This window comes from Eleutherodactylus coqui, chromosome 2 (assembly GCF_035609145.1).
Source record: "Eleutherodactylus coqui strain aEleCoq1 chromosome 2, aEleCoq1.hap1, whole genome shotgun sequence".
In the NCBI taxonomy this organism is placed as follows: domain Eukaryota; kingdom Metazoa; phylum Chordata; class Amphibia; order Anura; family Eleutherodactylidae; genus Eleutherodactylus; species Eleutherodactylus coqui.
The window spans coordinates 262,433,216-262,461,055 of record NC_089838.1 but is presented as its reverse complement, the minus strand read 5'-3'; the positions used below and the strand labels follow the sequence as shown (position 1 = coordinate 262,461,055).

Genomic DNA, 27,840 nt, shown 5'->3' with positions numbered 1-27,840 from the left:
TATAATCAGGAGTGGATTGCCCTCCGACACACAGAAAGGAACTTATCCCTGTAATGTAAGGAGCTGCAAGACCTGCTCACATGTACTGACCGCGGACAGGATACGGATCTCCAACACACAGCAGGACTATAAGATCCCGGGGACATTCACATGTTCCTTGTCCAATGTTGTGTACCTGCACGAGCGGCCCCATTCAGAAAAGAAGAAGACCGGACTGCGCAAGCGCGTCTAATCAGGTGATTAGACGCTGAAAATTAGACGGCACCATGGAGACAGGGACGCCAGCAACAGAACAGGTAAGTGAATAACTTCTGTATGGCTCATAATTAATGCACGATGTATATTACAAAGTGCATTAATATGGCCATACAGAAGTGTATAACCCCACTTTGTTTCGCGGGACAACCCCTTTAAAACAATCACACTTTGCTCTACTGGCTAACACAGTACCAAAGTGTTTTCCTTTCCACAAGAGAAACAGACAAGCAGTGCATTATTAAAGGGGTTGTCTCGCGGCAACAAGTGGGGTTATACACTTCTGTATGGCCATATTAATGCACTTTGTAATATACATCGTGCATTAAATATCAGCCATACAGAAGATATTCACTTACCTGCTCCGTTGCTGGCGTCCCCGTCGCCATGGATCCGTCTAATTCTGATGTCTTCTTGCTTTTTTAGACGCGCTTGCGCTGTGCGGTCTTCTTCCTGGTGAATGGGGCCGCTCGTGCCGGAGAGCTGGTCCTCGTAGCTCCGCCCCGTCACGTGTGCCGATTCCAGCCAATCAGGAGGCTGGAATCGGCAATGGACCGCACAGAGCCCACGGTGCACCATGGGAGAAGACCCACGGTGCATCGTGGGTGAAGATCCCGGCGGCCATCTTGGTGAAGGAAGAAGAAGGAAGACGTCGCAGAGCGGGGATTCGGGTAAGTAATAAAATTTTTTTTTTTTTAACACATCCTTTGGGGTTGTCCTGCGCCGAACGGGGGGCCTATGGAAAAAAAGAAAAACCCGTTTTGGCGCGAGACAACCCCTTTAAGGCTGGGTTCTCACACACCGGATTCCCGGCGGAAATCTCACGGTTTGGCTGCAGCGAAAAAACGGAAGATTTCAGCCAGGAAAAGCGCTGCTTCAAACCCTGGCCGCTTGCTCTTCTGCTGCGGCTGGCGCTCCCATAGAGGAGAGAGCGGCCGCTGCGGAATTTAAAAAAAAACAAAACACAGGACATGCTGCGGCCGGCGAATCCGCGCGGGCTTTGCTGTGTCGGATTCGCTGTCCCGTCTGGACAAGATTTCTGAGAAATCTCATCCGCATGGCTGGCTAATCCCGGGATTAGCGGCCGCAGGCGGAGCTGCCGCGGCGAATTTCCGGCTTCTGCCCGGTTGACCATTTTCAGCTCCTTCCAGCAGCTGAAGACAGCCCTATAAAGCACATATATAGCGCTATATAGGGCCATCAGCTGCCGGAAGGAGCCAAAAGAGGCTAGCGGAACAGAAGCGTGCCAAAGGTGAAAGTGCAGGTATTCTGTTATGTCCTGCAGGTTCAGGGTGAGTATGAAGAGGGAACGCGGGTCGATCCCGCTCCATACCATGCGGGTGCCGGCTGTTTCTTACCGCATTGCAGCAGCTCCAATAAGCCGCGTCGCTGATCGGAACTGTACACCTTTTAAATGCCACCAATTCTGACAGCAGCATTTAAATGCCATGACCGATCTTCAGGGGTCCCTTACGGTCCCACTGCGATAAGATTGCGCGTTTCCGTGCAGTTGCCATGGCATCTGGGGGCCTTCTAAAAGGCCCCAGGGCTGCCATTGCAGATTGCCTATCAAGCCATGCTGTGGTCTCATTATGCTTTAGGATCCCGCGCTGCAGCCACGCTGTCTGTTGTGACAGCTGACATCACCAGAAGTGGTTGGATAAAAACCGTAGATTATGTAGGTGCATTTACTTGGTAGAGGAGTCCCTATCCCAGGTAGGACTCCTCCAAATCCAGGTGGGTCCTCAGTAACCCTGAAAACTTCTTGGGTAGTTTCAGTACAAAGTTCCTTTATTGAAGAGTAAAGGGTAGGCATAAAATAAAAACTTTGTACTAAAACTACCCAAGAAGTCTTCTCGTTTACTGAGGACCCACCTGGATTTAGGGGAGTCCTACCTGGGACAGGACTCCTTTACCAAGTAAGTGCACGCATATCATTTGGTTTTTATCCAATCACCAGGAGCGCAGGATTTTTACTATATTATCCCATTGTGTTCACCCGACCGAGGTACCGATTCCCCCTGCCGCTCTCCCTGTGTTCCAAGAAGAGGCCACCAGGGATTAGTGTATTGGATATATAAAGCCCTCTTGGACTGGCGGTGTGGGCACCTGTCATTTGATGGGCGCTCCGCACCAGGTGAGTCTCCTCTTTTTTCTTAGCACTATTCTAGCTACAATCATTGATCGGAGTGCGTATCCGTGAATTCATTTATTGCATAACCATAAGGCCCGTCACCGCTGCAGCGTAACCCCTCGTTCTCCTGGCATCGGCGCACACATCCTGGGTGACATGATGCCGGGAGAGCTGAGCCGGTGATGCTGCAGCGATCACCTGACTTCTGGTGACATCAGCTGTCACAAAGGGACGGCGGGGTCATGGCGGCAGTGGAGGGGTAAATACAGCTCAGTTTCTTATTTTATGCCAGTGAGCGTTAGGGGTGTTGTCCGGTAACCGGAACCCCTTTAAGGAATCGTACTTATCTACTACTACAAGAAAACGGCGAACAAGGGGCCAGTGCGCTCCGGCGTGGACCATATGGTAGCCCGCAGTACCGATGTCTTCGGGCCGCGGAATACAGACCACCATATAGCAGACTACTATCCAGGGCGGCACAGCATATTGGTTCTCCTAAGCTTCCTGTTTTAGATAACTTTGCAGAAAAGTCAACATACAGTAGCGACATGAAGCAATCCTCGAACATACACCCACTTACCAACCGCTGAATCATCACCTGCCACCATCAAGGTGACAATCAGAAAAAAACTAAAATCATGCACAAAGAATTTCCATAAAGTTGAAAAAAAGTTACATTGTACAAGTTTCCCGTATACTTTTACGCACAGCAGACGCATACGCCATAGCATTAGACCAGTTCTTTCATGCTGACTGCTGGACCCTATGACAACACTAACTTTTTTGCATAGAGTTTACATTTTCCATGCTGACTGCAGAGGTCTGATCAGTGCAGTCCAGCTCCCCAATCATTTTATGTAGGGCTGGAAAAAGGCATATATCCATCTATTCAGACTATTACCCCCCAATGTGGATCCAGAAGAAGGCATAAAAAGAAAACTAGACTATTCTTGCAAGGCCTTCTAATGAATGGGTGCTGTGGGTTCTGTCATGTCCTAAGTGATATCCCATTCAGTGCAAAGTCACGTGCCCACAGGATGGCGCTATACCTGCACGTCGCTGAGCTCCACCCGCACATACAGCTCATGGTGCCTCTGTGCCCAGTACACCTGCGGGGTCAGACTCATCCTGCCACCTTGCTTGCAGCTTCTGCTTACTAGAACAATCCAAACCCCCGGCCGGCCTGTTACAGCGACGCCCTGTAGGCGTGGCCACAGAGAGTGCGCGGCGGCCATCTTGACTGAGGGCACAGAGTAAAGGGGAGAAGAAACAGCAGCCATGATAAGTGAGGGCAGGCCGCCATTACTCTGAACGGGGGAAGAAACGCCTGAGTGACCATACGAAGCTTAGGGACAGAGGCCACGTCTTTGCCCGCACGGGGCTGTAGACCGAGAACGGGTAATAGTACGGGCTCCAAGCTATTGCATTGGTGTAGCAGCGCCTCCCTCCAGCAGGGGGAGCCCGCGTACGCCGTTCTCCAGGAAGCGGATGTGTGAGCGGCACTGGGAGTGCGAGCAGCCAAGTCATAACCGGGGACGGAGAGCACAGGAGCCGGGCCGGCCGCGCACACCCTCCTCTTCCACATGCTAGGTGAGGGCCCGGGGGGCAGCCGTGGTGGTAGGAGGTGTAGAGCTGCCCGTGGGGGGCGGGCACAGCAGGGAGCATTGTGGGGGCGCCGTGCCCCTCTGTAGGCTCCTCTGTAGTAACGGCCATCCAGTGTGGTGTATGAATGGGGGCGCTCGGCCAGTTAATACACACCGTATATGGTTACCATAGTAACATGCATCTAATGTATGGGCAGGTGCAAGGAAAGTAAGTGAACCCACAATATTGAGGAGCTACAACATGTAGGGAAGAACGGGCAACACTGCCCCCGGCCTTCTATTTGTGGCGACAGGAAACGTTTGGTGGAGGGGGAGGTAGACGAAAAAACCCCATTCGCCTACATAAACAAGGGTCGCACGGGCGTATTCGCACCCGCCATACCTGGAGATTAGATCCCGCTGATTCCAATGTATCCGTTCGCAGGGTGCGGTTTTCCTGCGCATTTTGGGAACGCAAAAAAAAAGAAAGCGTAGTTCATTCCGTGAAATTCTACAGTCATGCGTGCGCAAATACATATATGTGCCGGAGGCCTGACTGGTTACATGGGACTGCAGGCGATCAGTAGATGGGGGTCCACCGCACGGGATCCCAGCCGGTCCGCGCTGGAAGCTGATCGCAGCGTCCATACTGCGAAGATGTAAAGTTATACCCCATAAGCAGCATGGGGGGCAACGTTATGATCAGTGGGGGGCCCGGCGTATGCCTGCGGGGGCTCCATTAATTTCAATGACGATGTAAGAGGTTGCTGGGCGCTCGTACCGCGGACTAGATCTGGGTACAGCCCCTCTAATTGTGGGGTTTGTAGGTCCTAATGGGGACCGGGACTGATGGAAGGGGGACCGTCTGTGCAGGATATGTACATAACAGCACACTATAGACTTGTTGCGGTTCTGCCGCAGCCCCTCCCCCACCCATCATTATATTTGCACTATAGATGTGGCAGTGAAGGGGGCATCAGGGACTTGACTATTAACGACCTATTCTCAGGGTAGGTCATGAGTTGATTGGTACTGGGCCATCATTTGGGACCCCTGGCAATCCGCTAATATCAAGCCAGCTATTGGCTGAGGCGGAAGCTGACAGATCCGTTCGTGTTGCGGCGGCCTGGGTTGGTAAATGTAGGCGCCGCTCCAACCTGTGCCGCTGCAATGTGGCTGGAGCTTTCAGCTGCTCCATCCTCCCTGATAGTGGGGTCTAGACCAGTGGATAGTGGGGGTCCGGAGTGGCAGACCCCCCTGTCTTCAGGATAGGTCATCAATAATTGAAGTCCCTGAAAACGACCTTAATGCCAAGACCTCATTCACACCCGCACTGACGCCCCCGCTGTGATTCCTGTTCGGCTCTGAGGATGATATAACGGAACCGCAGGGTCTGGCTGAACCCGAATGGTGCCAGATGGTTGCTATTCACTAATAGGGTCCATTCGGCTTTTGGCGTATGATGGAATTTTGTGTCGGGAGGCTCTGAACAACGTCTCCAGTGCAAATGTGAATGGGACCCAGAAACCTCTCCATAGAACCTGTAGGTTCGCTCCGTGTTGGTAAATGGCCCTCTGGTTACTTCACCAAAGCCCTCCTGATTAGTGTAACTGGTGTGTGATGGGACTGCACCGTGATCAAACCTGTCCGTCTGTGAGTGAGTGGGTTTTTTGAGGTACTTACATACTCTGCCCCTGATCACATGACTGTGATATCATCAAAGGTCCTTTATCCCCAGTGAGGGAGTTAAATGCTCCACCCCTGATCACATGACGGTGACATAATCTCAGGTCCTGTACACACACGGCTACAGTCTGGCTAGCTGTGCGTTAGTATTCCCAAATGGAATGAAAAAAAATAGCAACTGAGGCCGCAGGGGGTTTGTAGTCCGCCCGTAATCTGCACAAGAATGCAGGACCCTTGATGACGTCACCATCATGTGATCAGGGCGGCGGAGCATGTAACTCCCTCACTGGTGATGAAGGACCTTTGACGTCACCATCGTGTGATCAGGGGCGGAGCATGTAAGCCACTCGGGGTGAGCGTCACCATCGTGTGATCAGGGGAGGAGCATGATGGTGATGTCATCACAGGTCCTTCGTCTCCAGTGCTGTCCTGCTTCTGATCCCTTGATCCCTGTTGTATGGGATGAAGAATGTATGTAGCAGAGCTGTATGTGTGACGTGCATGTAGTAGAGCTGTGTGGCACATTGCGCCACCAGAAACACTGCTGCTATAATTTCCTAATAATTACTACCGTGTTTCCCCGAAAATAAGATAGTGTCTTATATTAATTTTTGTTCAAAAAGGTTTAAAGGGGTTGTCCCGCGGCAGCAAGTGGGGTTCAGCACTTCTGTATGGCCATATTAATGCACTTTGTAATATACATCGTGCATTAAATATGAGCCATACAGAAGTTATTCACTTACCTGCTCCGTTGCTAGCGTCCTCGTCGCCATGGATCCGTCTAATTCTGATGTCTTCTTGCTTTTTTAGACGCGCTTGCGCAGTCCGGTCTTCTCCTTTCAGCACGAGCCGCTTCAGTGTGCTTGCCGCTACAGCTCTTCTGCGCATGCGCAGACGAGCTGTAACTTCTCGGGAGCGCGCTGGAGCGGCCATTCTGTACCATCCTCTCTTAGAGGAAGGTGCAGAAACTGGAGCCGCCCAGCCGTGCCGAGGAGCCGCCCAGGTAAGTGATGGGTCGGGGGTGATGTGTGACTAACTGGCCTGGGCCCCGGAGCCTAGCGCTGGGCCCCGGAGCCTACATCTGTAGCGAGGGGACTGCCGCTGTGGCCCTGGAGCCTTCGTCTGTTGTCAGGGGCCTAGCGCGGGGGAGCCGGGGCCTAGCGCCGGTTACCTGCTGCCTGGCGGTGGGTGACTGTGGCCCAAGAGCGTGTGCCGTGGTCGGCCGCGTTCAATCCCGAGGCCCGGTCGGTAGCTGTGGGGTCCGGTCGGTGGCCGCGGTGGGTCTGGTTGTCAGGGAGACACAGCTGGTAGCGTCTCGGGAGCGCGCACGTCGGGCTACAGCAAGCGCGGTGCACCATGGGAGAAACCCGCGGTGCACCTTGGGAAAAGAACCGGCGGCCATCTTTGGGAAACGTTTTATAAGTTGCTGAAACAACTGTGAGTAGAAACCTGCTTTAAAACCCATTTACACGTGTGCATAGTAATGTATGCTTAAGAAGGGGGACTGGGCAATAAAAAAATTCCACCCTTGCCTCGAGACAACCCCTTTAACTTTTTTACATGTATAGCTGCCTGGACACTATTTAGACTGCCTTTTTTAAATTGACTGTTAGCAGGGCTTAATTTTGGAGTAGAGCTTATATTTCAAGCATCCTCAAAAAGCCTGAAAAATCATTTTGCATCCTCTAAAATTCTGGAAAATCATGCTATGTTTTATTTTTGGGTATGTCTTATTTTCAGGGAAACAGGGTAGTAGTGTTATAAGACATACTACTTCTGCCACAACTTGCTGGACACACGTAGGCCTCTTCGTTGCGCTAAAACCTGGTTGATAAATTGGGCACGATTATAAGCTGTTTAACCACCGCCCCGGTATTTATCCATCTCGGGCTACCTGCACAGAGGGGAGCGTGATATCGGGCCGAAAAACTCTGCCTGATATCACGCTCGGCAACGTGCCTTTTACCCATGGCTGCCAGGTGATTTTTCAGGAAAAAGACGATTCCTTGTATCTCCTCTGTGACTTTCCGATCTTCCCGCGCGATAGCCGATCGGAAGTGGTTCCCATTGATTTCAATGGGAAAACCGCACATCACACGGCATGCGAGAGCCATGTGATGTATTCAAGGTCTTATTGAAATTAATGGGCGATGATAGCGTGTAGTTTGTAGCACGCTGAGGGTACTTATAGATGAACCGATTTATCATTGGAGCGAGTGAATGACATCACGCTATGGAGGGTTATTACTGCGGGACCGGAGACGCCCACTACAGATTTCGCAGCAAAAATCCGCCTGTGTGCATTGGGCCTTAGACCGTATGATTCCCGTTGAGAATCACACAGTCCTCGGACACTAATGGTTCAGTATCGTACGTTCCTATGTGGAACGGTGAACAATTGGTGATTAAACGGCACGATAAGTGAACGAGCCGGCGCTGATTTCAATGGCAGTTAAAACAGAACGACGAGCGAGAACCTCGCGATCCTCAATCGGTCGTCGGCTCATGTCTAAACCGAACGATTGTCATTCAGTTTAGTTCATTTGAATGATAGTCAAATTTGGACCCCCTTCTAATGCATTTGGTTTCATGACAGACTTTATCAGTACTCTGTGACAAATCAAGTAGTAGGGGAGATGCAGAGAACTGATTGGCTATCAGTACTGTCACTCAATGGCGGTGTGTATGGTATATGTCAGTAATAAATGTCATTTACCTTGACAGGATGTAACATGGCGGCTGCTATGGAGACTGAGCCGGTTGGATTAGAGGTATTTGAGTCTGCAGAGCAAAGTGGGGGAGACCCAAAACCTGAACCTTTCTACGTGGAACGTCATTCATGGAGTCAGATGAGGAAGCTGCTGGCCGACACCAGGAAATACCATGGATATATGATGGCCAAAGCCCCCCACAGCTTCACATTTGTGAAGAGAAATGACCCAGATAGCCCCCACTCTGACCGCATGTACTATCTGGGGATGTGTAAGTATTACCGGGTTTCTGATGATCCTGCCTGGGTATGTAGTCTGGAGACCTTCTAGCAGGAGAGAGCTACAAGTGTTTGTATTTTTCAGGGATACTATTTAATATACCGTATAATGTACTATTGATGAGCTATCGTCAGGATAGGTCAACAACAGTTGATCATTGGGGGTCCACAACTGTGAATCCCCACCTATCAGCTAATCCTTAGTACTGCTGTCAATGCAGCCGAGCCAGACGTCCCCATCCGGGTCAAAGTCGGAAGTGTAGTAGAAGGCTTCACTCCCATTGAAATCTTTAGGAGCAATACTATCTATTACACTTCCTATTTCGACCCCGATGCGGTCGTCCAGTTTAGCTGCATTAGGCGAGGATCAGCTCATCGGTGGGGATCTCAAGTGGCGGACCACTGCTGATCTAGTATTGATGACCTATCCTTTTTTTCTTCTCCTCTCCCTCTCACCTCTCTTGTCCATGAAGAAAATAAGTACTCTATTTTTCGTCTATGTGAAGCTGCTCTCGTAATACCCTTGCTGTATAGATCACCAATACGGTCATAACGGATCGACAATAGTTTTCCTTGTGTTGCAGTTTAGTTAGTTTTCTACAGTTTTCTGATTCATTTTAAGTGTTTTGACTTATTTTCTGCTTTGTGCTCAGCCATGTCTGGAGAAAACCGGGAGAATACTTTGTTTTACTCCGAGATCCCGAAGAACATAAACCGCGGAGCTGTGCTCATGCTGTCCTGGAAGCCTTTGCTTGACACTTTTCAGGTAAGACATTGGTGCAGATTTAGAAGTACTGCCCTAAATTTGGACAGCATGAAAATGCATGCGCCAAATTCATCACAATGGCGTATGGTATATTTGGCGCATTTTGCTGGACATGTCGGGCACTTTTCTTTTTGCCATCTCTTTGCTAGCTGGCTTTACACCAAAATAACAGCACATTTTACACCTTAGCCAGCAGCTCTTTTCTGGATACTTAAAACTGTCTAGGGACGCTTTCACACGTCGCTGATTTGCTGCAGATTTTTCCCGTATTTTGGTGCAGACATGCAGTGCATTTCACCTCTTTAATGGGAATTCAAAGAGTGAAATCTGCTGCAGTTCCACACTAAAATCCGTAACAAAATCAGCATACGTGTGAACATCCCCGAGAGAGGCAAAGAACGTTAGTAAGATGTAATAAATTTGGCATGTACACCAGGTTGAGACAGAAGTCTGGCCCATTAGCTTAGTAAATCTCCCTTACTGTGCCTAATGCGTATTTTAGAGTGGTGAAGTTTGTCGCAGTCCGTTTGTGTTTTGCTGGGTGAATAATGCCATGTTTGACACCCACACTTTCTTTTTATAGGCCACCCCTGATTATGGTATGTACTCTCGTGAAGAAGAGCTGCTTCGGGAGAGGAAACGTATTGGTACAGTGGGCATTTCTGCTTTTGATTATCATGCCAAGAGTGGAACTTTCTTATTCCAAGCGGGAAGTGCCATCTATACGGTTCGCGATGGCGGCACCCGTGGGTTCACGGTAAGATTTAAGCAGAAAAGCATCATTCTGCGGGTCATCACTATATAACCTGCGAACATGTTGGCATTATCAGGACTCTGGTACTATGATGCACTCTATTATGCAATATCTTTGTGTAGGTTCTAGTAATACTCAATGGGAAAGGCCAATTGGTAGTTCAAGAACAGCGCTTTTGTCCATTGACTATTTGTTGTATTGCAGCTCAGCTCGATTCAAGTGAATGAGCTGCAATGTACCAAATACAACCTGTGGACAAGAATGATACCGTGTCGTTGACCATTCACTGGAACTGTCGTTTCACTTTATTTTCCTATGTATTTCTTTTTATTCTGGTTTGTAGATAAAATGAATGCTAAATATATATATTTTTCTATCATTGTCTTCATTTCATCTATAGAAACAGTCACTGCAACCACAGTTGCTGGAAAGCAGTTGCCCCAATATCCGCATGGACCCCACCATCTGTCCTGGAGACCCCACCTGGATGGCGTTTGTACATAGCAACGATTTGTGGGTGGCCAATATAGAGACTGGTGAAGAGCGCAGGCTGACCTTTGTGCATAAAGGTTAGACAATAGGTCTATGTGTTACTAGTAGGAGTACCGGAAGTACTGAGCTGCTTTGTAATCACACTTGGTGGAGATATTGCTGTCTGAACTTCACTAAACTATTATCTATGTTTTACACAGATTTGGTTGGCGTGGAAGAAGATTCTCGTTCTGCTGGAGTTGCCTCGTTTGTGTTACAGGAGGAGTTTGATCGCTACACTGGATACTGGTGGTGTCCCCGTAATGAAACAAGTAAGACTTTCATTTCTGAATGATAGGCATTGTATATGTGACTTGTACGCAGATGGTTCTGTATAGTGAGTGTCATATCTGTCCTGCTTTGTGACATAACATACAGTTTGTCTTTACGGCACAGCTCCATCGGGCGGTCAGATACTGCGCATCCTCTATGAAGAGAATGATGAATCTGAAGTCGAGATAATTCATGTGACATCTCCAATGCTTGAAACTCGAAGGACGGATTCTTTTAGGTACCCCAAAGCTGGTAAGCATTTTTAAATCCACGGAATCTCAATAGTTAAACCTACATATCTAAAAACGAATATGGCACAATTTGGTAATGCGCACACTTAGCCTTGCTGTGGATTTTCCTCAGTAAGGGTATGTTTGGACGGCGGATATTTCTGCTTGAATTCCGCCTTTAAAAGCCACGTTAAAATCCATGTTTTGTTTTTTTTGCCCATCCGTGCGCAGAATTAGCCCTGTCAATGGGCAAAAGCTCTGTGCAGAATTCTAACGCAGAAGCAAGCTCTTGTACTTTGGAATTCCACATGTGGATTTTGTCCCTAAACATGGCGAAATCTGCGCCAAAACCTGTGGCAAGAAGCTGCAGATTTTTGACTCTTTAGAAGCGTAAAATTCTTCAGCGATTTACCGCCATTTGAACATGCCCAAAATGCTGCAGATTTTGACGCAAAAGAGTGAAATCTGCTGCGGTTCCACATTAACATCCACAACAAATGATATGGGCTATGGTGCGGATCTACACCAAAATCCGCTGAGGAAAATATACTGCAAAGTTTGGTGAAGATCCACACCAAAATCCGTCCTGTGTGAAGGCATCCTAAATGGTTTTGTTTCCTTTTCAGCAGTACTAGGGATTTTAAGATCACTGTTGCATAGTAACAGGAAATTTCTGGTGATGAGAGATCTCATTCTGATCATTTACTACACTTGTGATCTACTTATTTTTTCTCTCTCCAGGGACTGCAAACCCAAAAGTGACATTTAAGCTGTCAGAAATAACTGTGGATGCAGAGGGCAGGGTAAGGGCTTTTTCAAGCTTTGCAAGATCAGATTGCTTCCAGTTGTAATTTTGTATTTTTTTCATTGCCTGTCTGACAGTGGAATGCCAGCTCTAACTAGTGTGAGGGATTAGCGTTTAGGATCGGTAGCAACCTGGGCATAAGCAGTCAGAGACAGTGACACATGGGATAAAGTCTTTAGTCCAGGCGTTGCCTGGGTTTATTTCCAAGCAAACAAAGCAAAATACAGGCCTTAACATCAGGCAAACATAAAGTAAATCCTGCTCGTCTGAGCACTTACTAAACATGTAGCGTCCCTGTCTACACACTGGTAACAAAATGGCTCCTGCACACAGCCAGTCCGGTCCTCAGACCTGTGGAGGTCTCACCACACCCTCCTGGGTGTTGAGGTTAGGGGCGTCACCCTGTCAACCTCGCCTTTGGCGCTCTCACAGCCCACACGCTGGGCTAGCTGGGCTCCTTGCTCCACAGAGCCCTCTCTCTGGCTCTCAGCCAGATGCTCTCTCTCTAACCTGCAGGTCCAGGCTTTATATGGCCTGGTACCAGCCTGACCATCCCACCCTTCACTTTGGTCACTCCAGGAAAAGCCGGCCCGGATTATGCGGCTTGGAGCCACTTACACACTACAACGTGTTAGTAGCTTAATGCTACTAACACTATACTGCCGGCTTCCTCCACCGAGCCCAGGCTGCTCGGTGGCACGTATCTGCCCAAGCGCTCCCCAAGGCAGCATAGGAGAGCATCCTAGGCGACACATACCTGCCCTCCAGCACCTTGCCGGTCACCGTCTCACACTAGCTTAACTGAAAGTAGTACTATACCTATTGCGCTGATTTTATTAACAATGGCTGCTATCATCATAGATAGGAAGCAATAAGCACAATTTGCAACAGGTTACTGAATTTGATATCTGCCCGAAAACCTACTTTACAATTATTTGCAACTACCCTGAACTTTTCTATTCCTTTCTATGGCTGGTGGTGGTCTCTGCTATAACCGTTATTTTATTTTTGTTTAGGTGATGGATGTTGTCGACAAAGAGCTGCGACAGCCGTTTGAGGCGCTGTTTGCTGGGTGCGAATACATTGCTAGAGCTGGCTGGACTCCAGATGGAAAATAGTAAGTTTCTTGAGTCTAATGCAGAATAGAATATTTTAAAATCCCTTTCACTAAGACTCAGTGGTGTCTGAAATAAAAATTAAGTTTTGCAAGCCAATTAAAAAAGGGCCTTCAGTGCATGATTGCTGGAGGTCTTGGAGTGCCACCTTAACCCTCATTGGTTATCCAGGCAGAGTGGGTAGTCCATTTATGCAGTTCTGCAGCTCGGCCCTATTGAAGTGACTGGGCTGAACTACAGCAATCGGGCACCGCCAGACTTAAGGGCTCCCACACACTTGCGTTTTTTGTTATCGCGATTGTCAATGGGACTTTCTAATGTTAAAAACGCAACGCAATGCAACTTGCGTTTTTGTTGCGTTGCGTTTTTAACATTAGAAAGTCCCATTGACAATCGCGTTAACAAAAAACGCAAAAGTGTGTGGGAGCCCTTAGGAATGACCCACTGTGCCTGGATAAACAATGAAGAAGGTGCAATGCACTAAAAACCTGACACGCTCCCCCTAGGCCACACTTGATTAACTCTTTCTGTACCTCCTATTGACCTCTCTGTTGACATCTATGGGCAATACAGTGTATGTGTGACAGACCCAGAGATAGGACTCCTATTGATCAGGCATATCTAGTGAATATGTATTAATGTTTATGAAGGAAATGCTATGTAGTATCTTTACAGTTTCTGTTTTACCTGGTTTCTCAGCAAAGCGGTCATGAACTGTTGAGGGTCTTAAAAGATAAAACCCCAATGTCCGGATTTTAGAATGTAATGATCGATGTGAACATTGTGAGAGGTCTCAGGATTTCCTGTATCTATCAGGAAGCAACATATATTGACATCCTACAGGATTTCCATCCACTAGAACTTAGCTGGTTGCTCTAGAGAACCATAATAGAATTCTGGTGTCAACATCTATGTAAATTGGATTGGATGGATCCAACAGAAAAAAGACGGACTATAAAATACATTAAGTAACAAAAATACAAATATTAAGGGCAAATGCTAAATGTAAAACTGAAAAACGGCTGTAACACTTGTATATCCATTGCAAAAGTGTGCAAAAGTTTTAGGCAGATGAGAAAAAAATTCTGCAAGAATACTTTCAAAAATAGAAATGCTGATGGTTTATTTTTTTCAAATAACAAAATGCAAAGTGATGAACAAGAGAGAAATCTAATTCACTCGGCAGGGAGGTCGTTCCAGACATTTAAAGAACTAACTACAGATCTTCTGTGGATGTAGGTTTGCTCAAATACTTCTGTCTCTTCATGTGATTCCTGGCAGACTCAATGATATTAAGATCAGGCCATATCATCACTTCCAGAACTTGTTCTTAAGGTCTCCTGCACATGGGCGGAAATTCAGCGGCAGGATTTGCCGTAGAATTTCCGCCCATGCACGCTGCCATAGGATTGCATTAGATAATGGAATCCTATGCAGACAGCCACGATTTGACCGTGTGAAAACTCGCGCGGTAAACAAATCGCGGCATGTCCTATTTCTGTGCGAGGATCGGTGTGCCGGTCCTGCTCTGCGCATGTGCCGGCTGGGCGGCAGCCGGCACATAGAGTGGAGAAAACGCTGAGAGGAGGTGAGCCGCTGTGGTCACTGCAGGGGCACGGCTCGCATCCCGCTGCGAGAATCCGACCAGGCCGTCTGCAGGAGGCCTTATGCTGAAGATGATTCTTAATAACATTGGCTGTATGTTTGGGGTGGTTGTCCTGCTGCAGAATAAACTTTTGCACTGAACTGTATAGATTCCAATAAACTTTGCTTTTTCAAGTAAGCTCTCTCTATTGAGAAAAGCAAAAGGCAATTGGTAAGCAAGAAAATCCTAGCAACAGTAGCTATCCTAAGTTTCATAAAGCAGTATGCTCAAGAGGTCTTGGTCAGGATGTGTCTAATATTCAGATGGTTTTGTGATCTGTTGTCAGCTTGAGTTCATTTGTACACGTCTCTCCTTGCAGTGCCTGGGCTATCCTACTAGATCGTCCACAAACACGTCTGCAGATCGTCCTTATTCCACCCTCTCTGTTTGTGGCTCCCTACAAGGAACTGTCAGAACATCACCGGTTGTCGGATTCTGGATGTGAATGTGTAACGCCTCTCGTGATCTATGAGGAGACAACGGATATTTGGATAAATGTATGTCAGTAAAACTATTTACAAGCTGATGGATAAGTCTGCTTTCTCTAATGAACTCCTATACAAGCTATTCTTCCATAGACTGAAATGTATACAGTACCATGTCTACTGATTGATTATAGGTGCCAACCCATAGTCCTCTACAGACAATCAGCATTTATAACAGATTAGAAAAATGGAAAATGTGTCACTAACTGGTTTTAATTAGGCGAAAATATAGGTAATACGCTACCTTTTAAGGTCTTCTTCAGACGACTGTACGCGCAAATACATTCACCTCAGAGTAATGTATTTGCGCAGTCAACAAGGTTAATTTGCACGCATACTGGCGCATAGTACTGTACTTTTTGTACACGCAGATCGGGTTCGTATGAGCACGCCAAACGCCCCGCCCTGCTTAATGAGGTCCAGATGTGTTCTGTTTTTCACGGAATTGCACCACTTATTGCACTTTTGCGCACCTTCAATAGACTTCTATGCAGATCTTTGCTGCACAATATGCAGAAAGATAGAGCCGTTCTTATTCATTAGAGCAAACTCATTGAGATCAGTGGGTTCTATTTTCCGTACATTGCGCGCATATATTTTACATGCACAAATACGGTTGTCTAAAAAAGCCCCAAGGCTGGGTTCAGACCAGCATTCTTCTTTCCTGCTCTGTCATGGGAGCAGGCAACAGAATGCCGGATCCATTCTATGATGGAAGCTAACGGAGCCATATGGACCCCATTGACTAAAAGATGATTGGGGAAGGCAATGGCAAACCACCCTACAAAAACAGTCTGCCAAGAAAACCTTAGGAGTCAGTCATGACTCGGTGCTTGCACCAGGGGGACTGTATCTTGCCTATCAAGCCTATTACTGTAATGTACTTCAATGGTGCCTGGAAAATTCAAGTATGTCTACTTACGACACTTTCTGCTCCTTATTCTAACTATCTCTTTTTCTCTTAATAGATTCATGATATCCTGTACTTTTTCCCCCAAACCCGAGATGATGAAATCCAGTTCCTCTTTGCCTCTGAGTGCAAGACAGGATTTCGGCATCTTTACCGCATCACCAGCATATTGAGAGCAGCCAGTTCCGGTAGAGCAGGAGCTGATCTTCTGGGGCTCAGTGAGTTGCTATCTAGCTTTCCACATCTTGAGATGTCAATTCTTGCCAGATTTTGTTTGGCTCTAATCTCATTCTACTTTTTAAAAATATCTACTTCATGTTTGCTACGTTCATAAGAATGCAGTGACGTATGGATCCTTGTTGCCATGTAAACAGGTTTCCAAGAAACCAAAGTAATATATTCATACTGCCTTAACACACAGAAGAAAAAATAAGCAAGATTGCAATGATCTAGTAGGAATGTTAACCTCAACAATAATATATATAATAATGACATTCGTACTTTTGTCGAGGTTTGGACTGGAAATTTAAGCAGAACATGCTTGACAGATCATGAAGGCCTCAGATACTACGTCTAAATGCAAAGAAACCTTAAATATTCATACACTGCCTTCTGGGAAATGTGCTGGGAAAATTAATTCTACAAGATAACGACTTCAGTGCACTATGAGGGTCTGAATGTGTTCTTGGAGCTCTGGACTGGCCATGCCCGAGCCAAGAACTCGTCATTGACTATGTCGTTAATCACATGCTGAGGAGTGTTGAAGGTCTTATTCGCACAGTGCTGAGTCTTTCGTATTTTCTGTATTTATTTTACACATTTATGTAGCACATACTCTTGGAGAGCTGTACATCACTTGATGTCCCCATTGGGGCTCACAAACTGAGTTCACCAATTATTATGTTTTTGGAGTTTGGGAGGAAACCACAGTACCGGAGGAGTGGACCCTAAATAGGGGAAATCTAACTAAAAAATAATTACACTTCTTTTCTTTGCATCTACTTCTATTGGCTGCAAAATACTGATCAAATCTGCAATGTCTTAACCCTTTGCAATGCAATTTTGGATTCAGGGTTTCCTAGGGAGCTTTCTCTTTCTGCCATTATACAATGGCGCCATCTGCTGGCTAAAGCCAGTACCGCGGTATGAGACATGCCGGAGAGGCCCCCAACAGTCGAGCGGCCAGTAATCTACAGTAAGAATACCCTGCCGGACGTCTTCCGACATCAGAAGCTGTACAGCCTTCAATCAGAATGTCTTTAAACGTCAGACAGTGGATTGGAAAGGGTTAATAAGCCCTGAGACTGAACCTTGACAAGAGGGGAAGGGAGTTACTATACCTGCAGTTGTTTTTCTTTGCCTCCCCTCCATTCTGCCAGTTTTGGGTCCTGTTTTTAGAAGGCCAAGGTGGCCTGCAATTTTCTAACTACCTAATGCACATTGTGCAGTTTTCTGATTTGGCCAGCCTTAATCACATGAGTGGCCCTGGCCAGTCAGAGAGCGGGTATAGTGCATTGGTAGTCTAATAACACCATGGAGATTAGGTAGTCTGAATTTTGCGTCGGCCATCTTGGACTGATAAAAACAACCGAGAAAAGGTGGATGGAAGAGGGAGTTGGGAAAATACAACTGCAGGTAATGTAATACACCCATCTGGTTCCCAAAACTGAAGGGTCACTTTAAATGCAAACAGTAGATGCACAAAATACTGTTTAAAAAATTAATTGTGTAAATTCAAGTTTTATTTACTTTATTTTTTGCTGTTTTTACTGTAAAATGGTCCTTTAGGCTTCACATTCATACGCTGTATGGTCACTTCATTAGCGAGAGCTGCCCTTTAATGATTGGAGCTTCCCTGTATGGAAATCAGAATCACGACCCCAGAGTGTAATGTATAATCAAGTGAGCATGTGTTCTGTAGATCAGTTTCGGTGTAAATCCACATTAGAGTAGTAAAATCAAGTTATCTGAGGGACTTTCAACAAGGCCTGGTCGCCGGTGCTAGACAAGCTGGGGCAGGTATTAGAAGAGAAGGAAATACCAATCTTGTGGGGTTTTCTCATACATTGGTGTGGAGAGTATACAGAGGAAGAGTATGATGGAGGAAAAACATTCAGGGAAAATAGGGATCCTGTGAACGGAAAACCTGGTTGACAAAAGGGATCAGAGGAGGATAACAAGAATCGTTCTGACGAACATGTAATGCACAGCCAAGCAAATACAACATTGGTGCTCCAACTAACGTGTTCAGACACTCAACTCTTTGTGATGGGAGGGTCATAATTTGGCACGAACATCAAGAATCTACGGACCCTTCCTATCAGGTGTTCACAGTTCAGGCTAGTGAAAGTGGAGTAACAGTGTGGGGAATATTTCCTTGATACACCCTGCGCCTTCTGATACCTGTGGGTGGATGCCGCAATGAATTAATGCAGTCCTGAAGGCTAGTGGAGGTCAAACACGCAGCTAGATGGGGGTGTCTAATAAAGTGGCCGTACAGGGTACATAATTGTTCGGAGATGCATACCATTTGACTTCTTGTACTCTCATCTTGTACTCGGTCTCTATGCTGATTTAGAACATGATGCTTCTTGTACTTTCAGGTGATTTCAGGTGCCCTGTGAAGGAGGAGGTGACGGTGACCAGTGGGGAGTGGGAGGTTCTTGGCAGACATGGATCCACTGTAAGTTTCCATACGCTTCTGATGCTTGGCCTACTTGTTCCTCTTTCTAGTGCTGAGTTCCTAAAGCTGTTACATGGCACATTGTACTTCCTGGAGCTGGGACTTTTTTCTCCTCTTTATATTGGTTTCCTACTTGTCATTGTTTTCAAATTAAATAATGCTAGAGACCCAAAAGGTGGTTGTACCAAAATTACAACGTATACCCTATTCACAGGATGGGGGATAACTTGTTGCTCGGTGAGGGTCTCGCTGCTGAGACGCCCAACTATTCCGAGAATAGGGATCCTGTGTTCCCCATCCTCCTTACTGCCGGCTCACTGTACCCACCTTCAGTGAGAAGGAGACTGGAGTGCTAGTCGCTCAAATGTGCTGACACTCTTCATTTTCAATGGGACTTTGGAGATAGCCAAGTGGCAAGCACTTTGGTATTTCCATCGGCTCCATTGAAAGGAATGGAGCAATGAACATGCATGCTCGGCCAGTGCTCCATTCATTCCGATGTCGCTGGCGGGGAAGTAGTGACGCCACAGTGACGGGTGGGGGGGTAAATGGAGACCCTTATTCTTGAGATTGGCAGGGGTCTTAGCAGTGACGCATCAGCAACTTTCCTCAATTTTGGTACACCCCCTTTAAGCTCTGAAAGCTAGAGACTTTACAGCTATGTTCTTTATGAGATATGGGAAATGCGATGAAGCTTACCTTGGGGAAAAGTGCCAGTCCGTACTTACAAAAAGTTAGTTTGCATTGCAAGCTGTATGAAGAATTAAGCAAATTTATTCTGTTTCCCAGATTCGGGTAGATGAAGTCAATAAACTGGTCTATTTTGAAGCTACAAAGGACACCCCTCTAGAACATCATCTGTATGTTGCTAACTATGAGACTCCAGGAGAGGTGAAGAGGCTCACAGACCTTGGCTTTTCCCATTCCTGCTGTGTTAGTAAGGTAAGTGGGTTTTCTTTACCTTTGCCTCCCTTATACCATCCCTTTTGCAGGAACCCTGAAACAGCCTTTAACAAAGGTGATTGGAATGAATGGGAAAATCCCACAGATTAAGTCTTACTGAGATTCTGTTGTGTTCTTGCTTCCATTCAGCACTGCGATATGTTCATTAGTAGATACAGTAGTCAGACCCTCCCACATTCAGTGCATCTTTTTAAAATCAAAGGCAATGGGTCTGATCCAACACAAAAGGATAAAGAATTTTGGGCTACTCTTCTGGAGTCACCAGGTGAGATGGCAAATTGTATTTGTTTATATGGTATAATGTATAGAATATACTATTAGAATTGGACAAACCATGGTAAAGTTTGAAAAGTTTTTGTTTTTAGTTCTTTTTTTTACACATTCAGTAAGTTCCCTGTTTGCTGTTTTCCTCCTATTCATATTTTGATCAGTGGTTTTGTTTTTTTTTTCCTCCCTTCAATATAGGGACAGTTCCCGGGTACATAGCCCCCGAAATTTTCTCTTTCCCCAGTAGGACAGGATTTACACTCTATGGCATGATGTATAGACCTCATCAGTTGCAGCCAGGAAAGAAATACCCCACCGTGCTCTTCATTTATGGAGGGCCGCAGGTAAGATTCCTTCTCTCAAATTAAGGAAAATGGCATGTGGTGCAATATGAAACTAGTAATATGAGCCAAACATCCACACTGAAAGAACTGTTTCTAATATACACAGTCAGGGACGTGTATCCCCAGCAAGTACTGAGGAAGAGGTTCATATACCTCGAAACGTGTTTACAGGCGGGTTCTTATTAATAAACTAATATTTCTTTAGGCAAAAACATGACTGTCATCTTTGGCGGTTGCTCCATATTCACCCCTCCAAAAAAAAGTGTTGTGTTTTTTTTGTTTTTTTGTTGTCTGCGACACATGCAGTTTATGGGGGGTTATAGAGTGTTTAACTGTCTTATGTGGATGACTAGCTTTAGGGCTACATGGGGGCTTTGGTTGTGTGATTTGTCCGTGACTTGCTGTTGCGTTTGAAACCACACAACTATTTCAAGGTTTAGCTATGAGTCCTGCAATTCCAGGCAGTTATTATTGATGACCTATCCTCAGGACAGGTCATTAATAACTGATCGGCTGGGGGGCCGTAGCTTAGGACTGATCAACTGCTTGTGTGTTGTGGTGCTGACAATGAGCATCCAGAGTACGGAGCAGAAGCAGATTGCTCCGACCCCTGTGTAGTGGCTAAAGCTCATAATTGCAGGCACAGCTCTCAGTGATTTTAATAGGACTTGCACCTGCAATTCCCAGCGTCAGCCACTACACGGGTTGACTCTATATGCTTCTGTTCCGTACACTGTGTGTTGTGGCGCTGACAGCAGGTGCCCGAAGCAGCAAAGCCCAGCCAATCAGCTGTCGATGGCCTATCCTGAAGGTAGGACATTAATAATAATTGCCTGGAAAACCCCTTTAAGCTTATAATAGCTTCCAACTTTCAATACTGCCATTTTGTCTTGCGATTTTCTAGTTTTATAGACTGCTTTTCAAGTAAGAGGCTAATTGTAGTTTACTCCTTACTCGTGTGATGTTTTCGGAGTAGATGGCATTCCATAGTGATAAAAACATTTTTTTGTCCTCTTTAGGTCCAGCTGGTTAACAATCGATTTAAGGGTGTTAAGTATTTCCGACTCAATACCCTTGCATCGTTGGGGTATGTTGTTGTCGTCATCGACAATCGAGGTTCCTGTCACCGTGGACTAAAGTTTGAAGGAGCATTCAAGTATAAGATGGTGAGAAAACGCAGTAATGTCTTAGTAATAACTGTGTGTCTTTCTCAATTTAGTTTTAACTAAATAAATTCTAAAGTAAAGTCATCCCATCTCAGGTCGTGCCGGTGCATAATCCGTGTTCTGTCTTTCTCTGTAGGGTCAAGTGGAGATAGATGATCAGGTGGAGGGGTTACAGTATTTGGCTGCTAAGCATAGCTTCATAGACCTTGACAGAGTTGGCATCCATGGCTGGTCATATGGAGGCTACCTCTCCCTAATGGCTCTGATCCAGAAACCTGATATATTCAGAGTAAGTTCCTGTAAAATCTGCACAGTGTTAAATGATAAAACTCGGGTTACCTGCAGCCACCAATAGAGGGCGCTTACTGCATACTGTTTATACATTAAACTCACTATTACTACAGTATGCCAAACTCGCCCCTAGTGATGGGTGCAGGCAGCCATAAATCTGTAAATGAATGTAGTGGATATTGAGCTCACTCTACATGCTGGTTTGCCTTTAAAAATGATGATCGTAACCCATTTCTCTCACTTAGGTGGCTATTGCTGGAGCCCCTGTAACACTTTGGATCTTCTATGACACAGGATATACAGAGCGGTACATGGGACATCCTGACCAAAATGAACATGGCTACTACCTAGGCTCTGTTGCAATGCAGGCAGAAAAATTTCCCTCTGAGTAAGTGTAATACCCAGTTTTATAAGTAACAGAAGTTCTGTGCACACTGATCCTTTCATCAGCGGTATATGTAGGAAAGTTTCCCCCCTGTACACCCCATCTTACGTCTGCAATGTATTCCTCTGTATACCTATACAATGGCGTGTCACTCATAGGGTTCCATTGTATCAAAAAAAAAAATTGTCTTTTCCCTTGTCCTCTATATAGGAAAGCAGAATTCATTGTGCTTTGCTGTACTGTTTAAGAGAAAGGTGACTGGAGTCCGCTGGATACTGTTTAGGTAGATGCAAGGCGCCTTTTTCCGGTACTGTTGTATCTTGTCTCTACCAGAATAATGGGTGGAGACATGCTTTGGCAGTTCTCAGGAGGTCACGTCTGCGGCAGCCAATCAGCCCATGTGGGCATGTCCTTCAACTCAGGACTGCCAAAGCATGTCTCCACCTATACTGGTGGAGACAAGGTACAACAGTACGCCTTTCTCCATGTATACGCTAAACATAGGACTCAGAGTCTTAGTAATTTGGTTGTGATCAATATTATAGCTTTTAGATGATGCTGTTATCACTGCTTTACACTACAACGTGTGACACTTGTGTCTTCTTTTGAACATCATTTATCCTTTTCTTTTTTTAGACCAAGTCGTCTTCTTCTCTTGCATGGTTTCCTAGATGAAAATGTGCACTTTGCTCACACAAGCATCCTACTTAGTTTCTTAGTGCGCAGTGGGAAGCCGTATGACCTACAGGTGAGCACTATGGTATATTTCCTAGGGGCCTGTTAGGGCACCGTCTCTACTGCTTGCATCACTGATTTATGTTTCTTTTTTGTATGGTTTAAAAACAGATGTAATAACAAATAATTTGCAATAAATTTGAGTAGCTGCTTTTTCAATTAACTGGTTACTTAAAGATTTAGAAAACTTATAAAAAAATGTTAACATGTCGGAGCAACATGTAAAAAGTTTTGATCGTGGGGAGTGCAATGATGAGACCCTTGCAGATAACTAAAATGAAGGGGCTGCAGCGTTCACCTGAGTGCTGTGCCTCTTCGTCTGTCTTCATTGCCTGTTGGTTTCTTTCAGCAATTGAAGTCTGAGTCCTCATTCAGCTGCTCTGACATGTTAAACGTTTTTTTTAATGCAGTTACTCTTCAACTAGTTGATTGAATATCTTGTTAGTCATTGCTGAAGATTTAAAAGCATGTCAGTAAAGAGATGCATCATACACTGTCCTGTATAATACCTCGACTTACAGAGTGTACAAGCTCCGAACTGAGAATATCCTAAGAGTATTATGGCTTCAGAAAATCATGCTTATTCTCTGCGTAATGAAAAGTTGTACTTTCTTTATGCATTCCTTATGATTTTCAAAATCTCTGCGTGCTTTTAATTCATTACAAACCTTTATTGCTTTCAGTGTAGAACCTAATAATATTACATTGACGTAACATATTTGCATCCTCTGGAAGTAAACAATGAAGGTACTTATTGAATGACTATTAGGAAAGATCTTGTAAGCTCTCAGGAATTGAAATAGAAAAGTTACAAACGGTACAGCTTTTCATTAAAGTGGTTGTCCATTTGTAAACTACGAATTGCCTATCCACAGGATAGGCCATCAATAGTAGATTAACGAGGATCTGTCGTCTCGGGCCCCCTGTCATTCAGTCGTTCCTTGGGCCAGTGCACTTATGCACTGAGCTGATTTCTACAGGAAGCAGACAGCTCCTACCGCATTGCACTGGCCCGACTTGGTTTTACAGGCAAAGTTCCTATTTAAATGAATGGGACACAGCCTGCATTACCAAGCTGGGCAACTGCAGTATGAACGGGGCTGTCTACTTCCTGCAGAAATCTGCTCTGTGCACGAACACACTGGTCTGGCGAAAAGCTGAACAGCAGTGTTCCTTGGCAGCGGGCGTCCACCAGTCTATTCTACTATTGATAGCCTTTCTAAAGGACAAGCCATCAATAGTTTACAACTGGACAACCCCTGGAACACCTTCGGGACGTATAGAACCATATGTGTCAGTAGAAATAGGTGTGCTGCGGGACTTTTCCTAACACATGCACTTCAGTGCAGAGGTTCCAGTCTGTATATGCCAAGCCACCTGTGGGGTCATGAACCAAACCCCAAATAAATGCAATGGTATCCAAGGAGGCGGCAGCATCAACGGTGTAAAGATAGTAAAAAAAGGGTTTTATTGCTCCATAAAATGGCGACGTTTCGACTTAATCTAAGTCTTTTTCAAGACTACCCACTACAGTTTTTTTTTGTTTTTTTTTCACTGTGAAATTCGCAGCATTTTTTTTTTCTGCAGGGGTCTATGGGACTTGTAATGTTAAAATCGCGATCGCGCAAATTCGCGATTTACCGCGAAATCACAATTTTAGCTTTACAAGGCCCATAGACCTCTGCAGAAAAAAAAAAGACGCAGCGAATTTCGCAGTGAAAAAAAAAAACTGTAGTGGGTAGTCACCCTGAAGGTTGCAGGTTCAATCCCCACGTGGTTCAGGCAGCCGGCTCAAGGTCGATTTCAGCCTTTCATGATTTTGGGAAAGTGAGAATGCAAGAACTGCAGAACGTGATCTGGACGCGTGGTCATGAAAGAGTTAAGCGAATAGTCATTATATAAACAGTAATACCATTTTAATGCTATCCATTGCCGCCTTCTATGTGTTCATACCAGTATTGTAATAATAAACGGAAGCTAGTAATATGATTTCTGTCTTCCAGATTTACCCTCAGGAGCGTCACAGTATTCGGGTTCCTGAATCAGGAGAACATTATGAACTGCACCTCCTGTATTATCTGCAGGAGAACTTGGGGTCTCACATAGCAGTCACCAAAGCCTTGTGAGCAAAGTGTTAACGGCGGACAGGGAGGGGATGGAAAGTGCAGCACCCCTGCTACCGCCAAAGAATGGCACCTGTAGACCCCATAAACACAGCTTGGTTCTAGGCTGACCATCAGAGGAGAGGGAATTGAAGGCATAATCCCTTTACTACAGTGATATTACACCAGTCTACCAGACAGAGAGGATAAGTTATGTGAACCACAACTCCTAACTGCATTTCACATAGTTGGGGAAATGTGTGACCCACTACACTACATGATACGGATTTGTTATGTTGCAAAGTGTGTGTTCTGATTTCTTTCTTCTCCCCAATATCTTCATATATTACCATGGATCTCTTTGTTGAGCAATGAGTCCTTCAGCTTACAGTTTCTTTGATTGGTTGTGCCCATCATCTGAAGGGCACCTCCGTGGCGATGCTTTACTATCCAATCCAGGGAAATTCTAAGCAGGACTGTGCCTGTGTGACTCTTAATCTATCAGAGTCCTCCTGCATTGTGGGGTAATGGGGGCAAAAATAAGAGAAAATCAAAATTTTTGCCTTTCAGCAATTGGAAAGCATTCCTAGTCCCATCGGTGTGAGCTGCTCAATGTTTGCTTCGAGTTTTAAACCATGCCCCCCTTTTATTGCGCAACTTTTGGAGTGCCTTTCTTCTCTGCCTCTCTATCCACTCCTCTTGTGGTCCTCGTGGATGGCTTTGCATGCATCGTCAAAAACTAGGAGTCGTTTTTTTGCTCCTCTGTCCTTTTCACTAGTTGTTCTGCACCTCCCATGCTCCACAATGCAGTTTAACTGGGAAAGTTATACTTGTCCCATAATTTGACTGGTTTATCACAACAGCCATTATCTAACTCCCCTGTAGTCTAAAGTTGTAATTGAGTGTTCTCTTATTAGTATGGCTCTTCTTTTTTTTTTTTTTTTTTTTTGCAGGACCATTGTGCAGTGTAAATTGCCCAGTTTCCACACCAGTTGAGGTCTTGTACAGCACTTTATAACTTGTAAACAACAAAAAAAAATAAGAAAAAGGTGCTACTTTTAACTACTTGAACATTTTTCTCAGTTTGGAAATTCAGTGCATCTTACGAAGCCTCTTATAATGTTGACGGTAGTTTTAAAGATTGCAGTAGGTGGAACATACTACTTTCCCATCTTAGTTGTAAAACAATGCTGGCTGCTCCGATACCTCACACTGTCATCTTGTCCTCTCTCGGTATGGTGTATAATAGTTTCATTTGAAAGTTTCCAAAATCCAACCCAACATGGACCGCATTGTATGTTTTTGAAGCCTATCCCGCAACTGTCGAAGCGCTACAGTATGTACATTGTACTTATTGTCGGCAATCACCTAGCAGATCAACCCTCGGGCAGTTAACTAGCAATCTGTTTGTTTGGCTCTGGTTTACTAACTCCTTGTACAACACAGTAAGACCTGTAATCTTATCCGCTGCAGTTGTCTTCTCTTTGGTCCAGCGTACGATTCTACATCCTATCCAGGTAGGCATATAGGGAGTTGGAAGGATTTCCCACCAATTGGCAGCACCTCGTCATGTTAAGTAATAGTCTGGATGAGTTTGTTTCAATTATAATTAAGCTCCTGTAGTTAAAGGTATTATCGGGCTGACGGCTGCCTTACATTATCCCCTGCCTTAAAGGGGTTTTATCATTAAAACGAAACCTCAGCCCCTAGCTTGGGCCCTTCTTAAATAACGTGGGCATACTAGCCTCTTCTGGGGTTCCAAGACGCAGCTGACAGCCGGCGATGGGGTCAGCTGTGGCTTTCTGGTAGACGGGCCAGACCGGAGCACGTGACTTCTGTGGCCAATTAGAGGCTGCAGTATCCACGTCTCCAAACTCTTGGGATCGTAGCGGCCAGGATAGGAGTGCTGACGGTGATACTGCGGCCTTTGATTGGTCGAAGCAGTCACATGCTCTCACCTGGCCTGTCTACCCAGAAGGCACCACCGATGTCAGCGTCGGCTATCAGCTGTGTCCAGGAGCTGCAGGAGAGGTGAGTGTGCCCTTGATTGCTGTTTTAGGCAGAGCCCAACTGGGGGGACAGGGTTTTGTTTTAATGATAAAACCCCTTAAAGCGTGGTGGTTTGACATGCAGGGGAATTGCATAGCTTAGGTTTACCATTGTTGGCCCAAGAAGGACAAATATCGGTCTCCCCCTTTCGGTGATCCTGTAAAAATTTCTAGAATGTCAAGTGTTTTAAACTAAACTTGTAATTATCTGAATTTTTATTTTAATTGTTAAGTCTTGAGCTATTAATCTCATCATGTCACTGTCATTAATGCAGTATGCTCTCTTTTCACAAAGTCTCTTTTAAAGGTGCCATATTCTGCTATGTTTGAAAACTAGAGATGATATAGTCTTTAAAAAAGAGGGAAACCACTTGTCTGTGTCTTTGGTTATTTCCTTCTCTCTCGAACTCCGTCAAGGAGTGCCACATGGAATTTGTGGTTGCCGATTATATTACATGGATGTTTACCGGTATCCACAGCTCTGTCTCATCTTGCTGAAAACTGTAAGGAGTGACGGGATCAAGTGTCAAGTCCTTTCTGTGATGTAGACCTAGAATTAGGGCAGGGGCCTGGAGGGATCAATGGGCTCTATTTTCCTGATCCAGCATATGGACTAGGTTGTTCTGTATTCATGGGGTCAGCTTTCATTAAAGAGGTCATCCAAGATTAAAAAGAAATTGGTAAACATGGCTTCC

At 45.6% G+C, this 27,840-nt stretch overlaps 2 protein-coding genes across 2 annotated transcripts in view; one reads left to right on the top strand and one right to left on the bottom strand.

Moving 5' to 3' along the window:
• The window catches only part of HACD3 (3-hydroxyacyl-CoA dehydratase 3), a 36,866-nt gene extending 33,291 nt beyond the window's left edge, over positions 1-3,575 (bottom strand). Inside the window, exon 1 of the mRNA XM_066592908.1 lies at positions 3,439-3,575. Within this exon, the coding sequence (XP_066449005.1) occupies positions 3,439-3,516 (78 nt within the window). The 5' untranslated portion in view covers positions 3,517-3,575. The remainder of the gene's footprint in view (positions 1-3,438) is intronic.
• Positions 3,576-3,687: 112 nt separating this feature from the next.
• Positions 3,688-27,515, top strand: DPP8 (dipeptidyl peptidase 8). The gene is made up of 20 exons (XM_066592907.1): positions 3,688-3,979; positions 8,383-8,640; positions 9,301-9,413; positions 9,997-10,170; positions 10,568-10,736; positions 10,860-10,970; positions 11,095-11,223; positions 11,943-12,004; positions 13,023-13,123; positions 15,086-15,263; positions 16,220-16,379; positions 18,765-18,844; positions 19,634-19,786; positions 19,937-20,072; positions 20,273-20,418; positions 21,438-21,584; positions 21,721-21,873; positions 22,121-22,263; positions 22,897-23,008; positions 24,999-27,515. Exons 1-20 carry the CDS (start codon positions 3,973-3,975, stop codon positions 25,119-25,121), a joined length of 2,655 nt encoding a protein of 884 aa, XP_066449004.1. The 5' UTR covers positions 3,688-3,972; the 3' UTR covers positions 25,122-27,515.
• Positions 27,516-27,840: the final 325 nt, after the last annotated feature.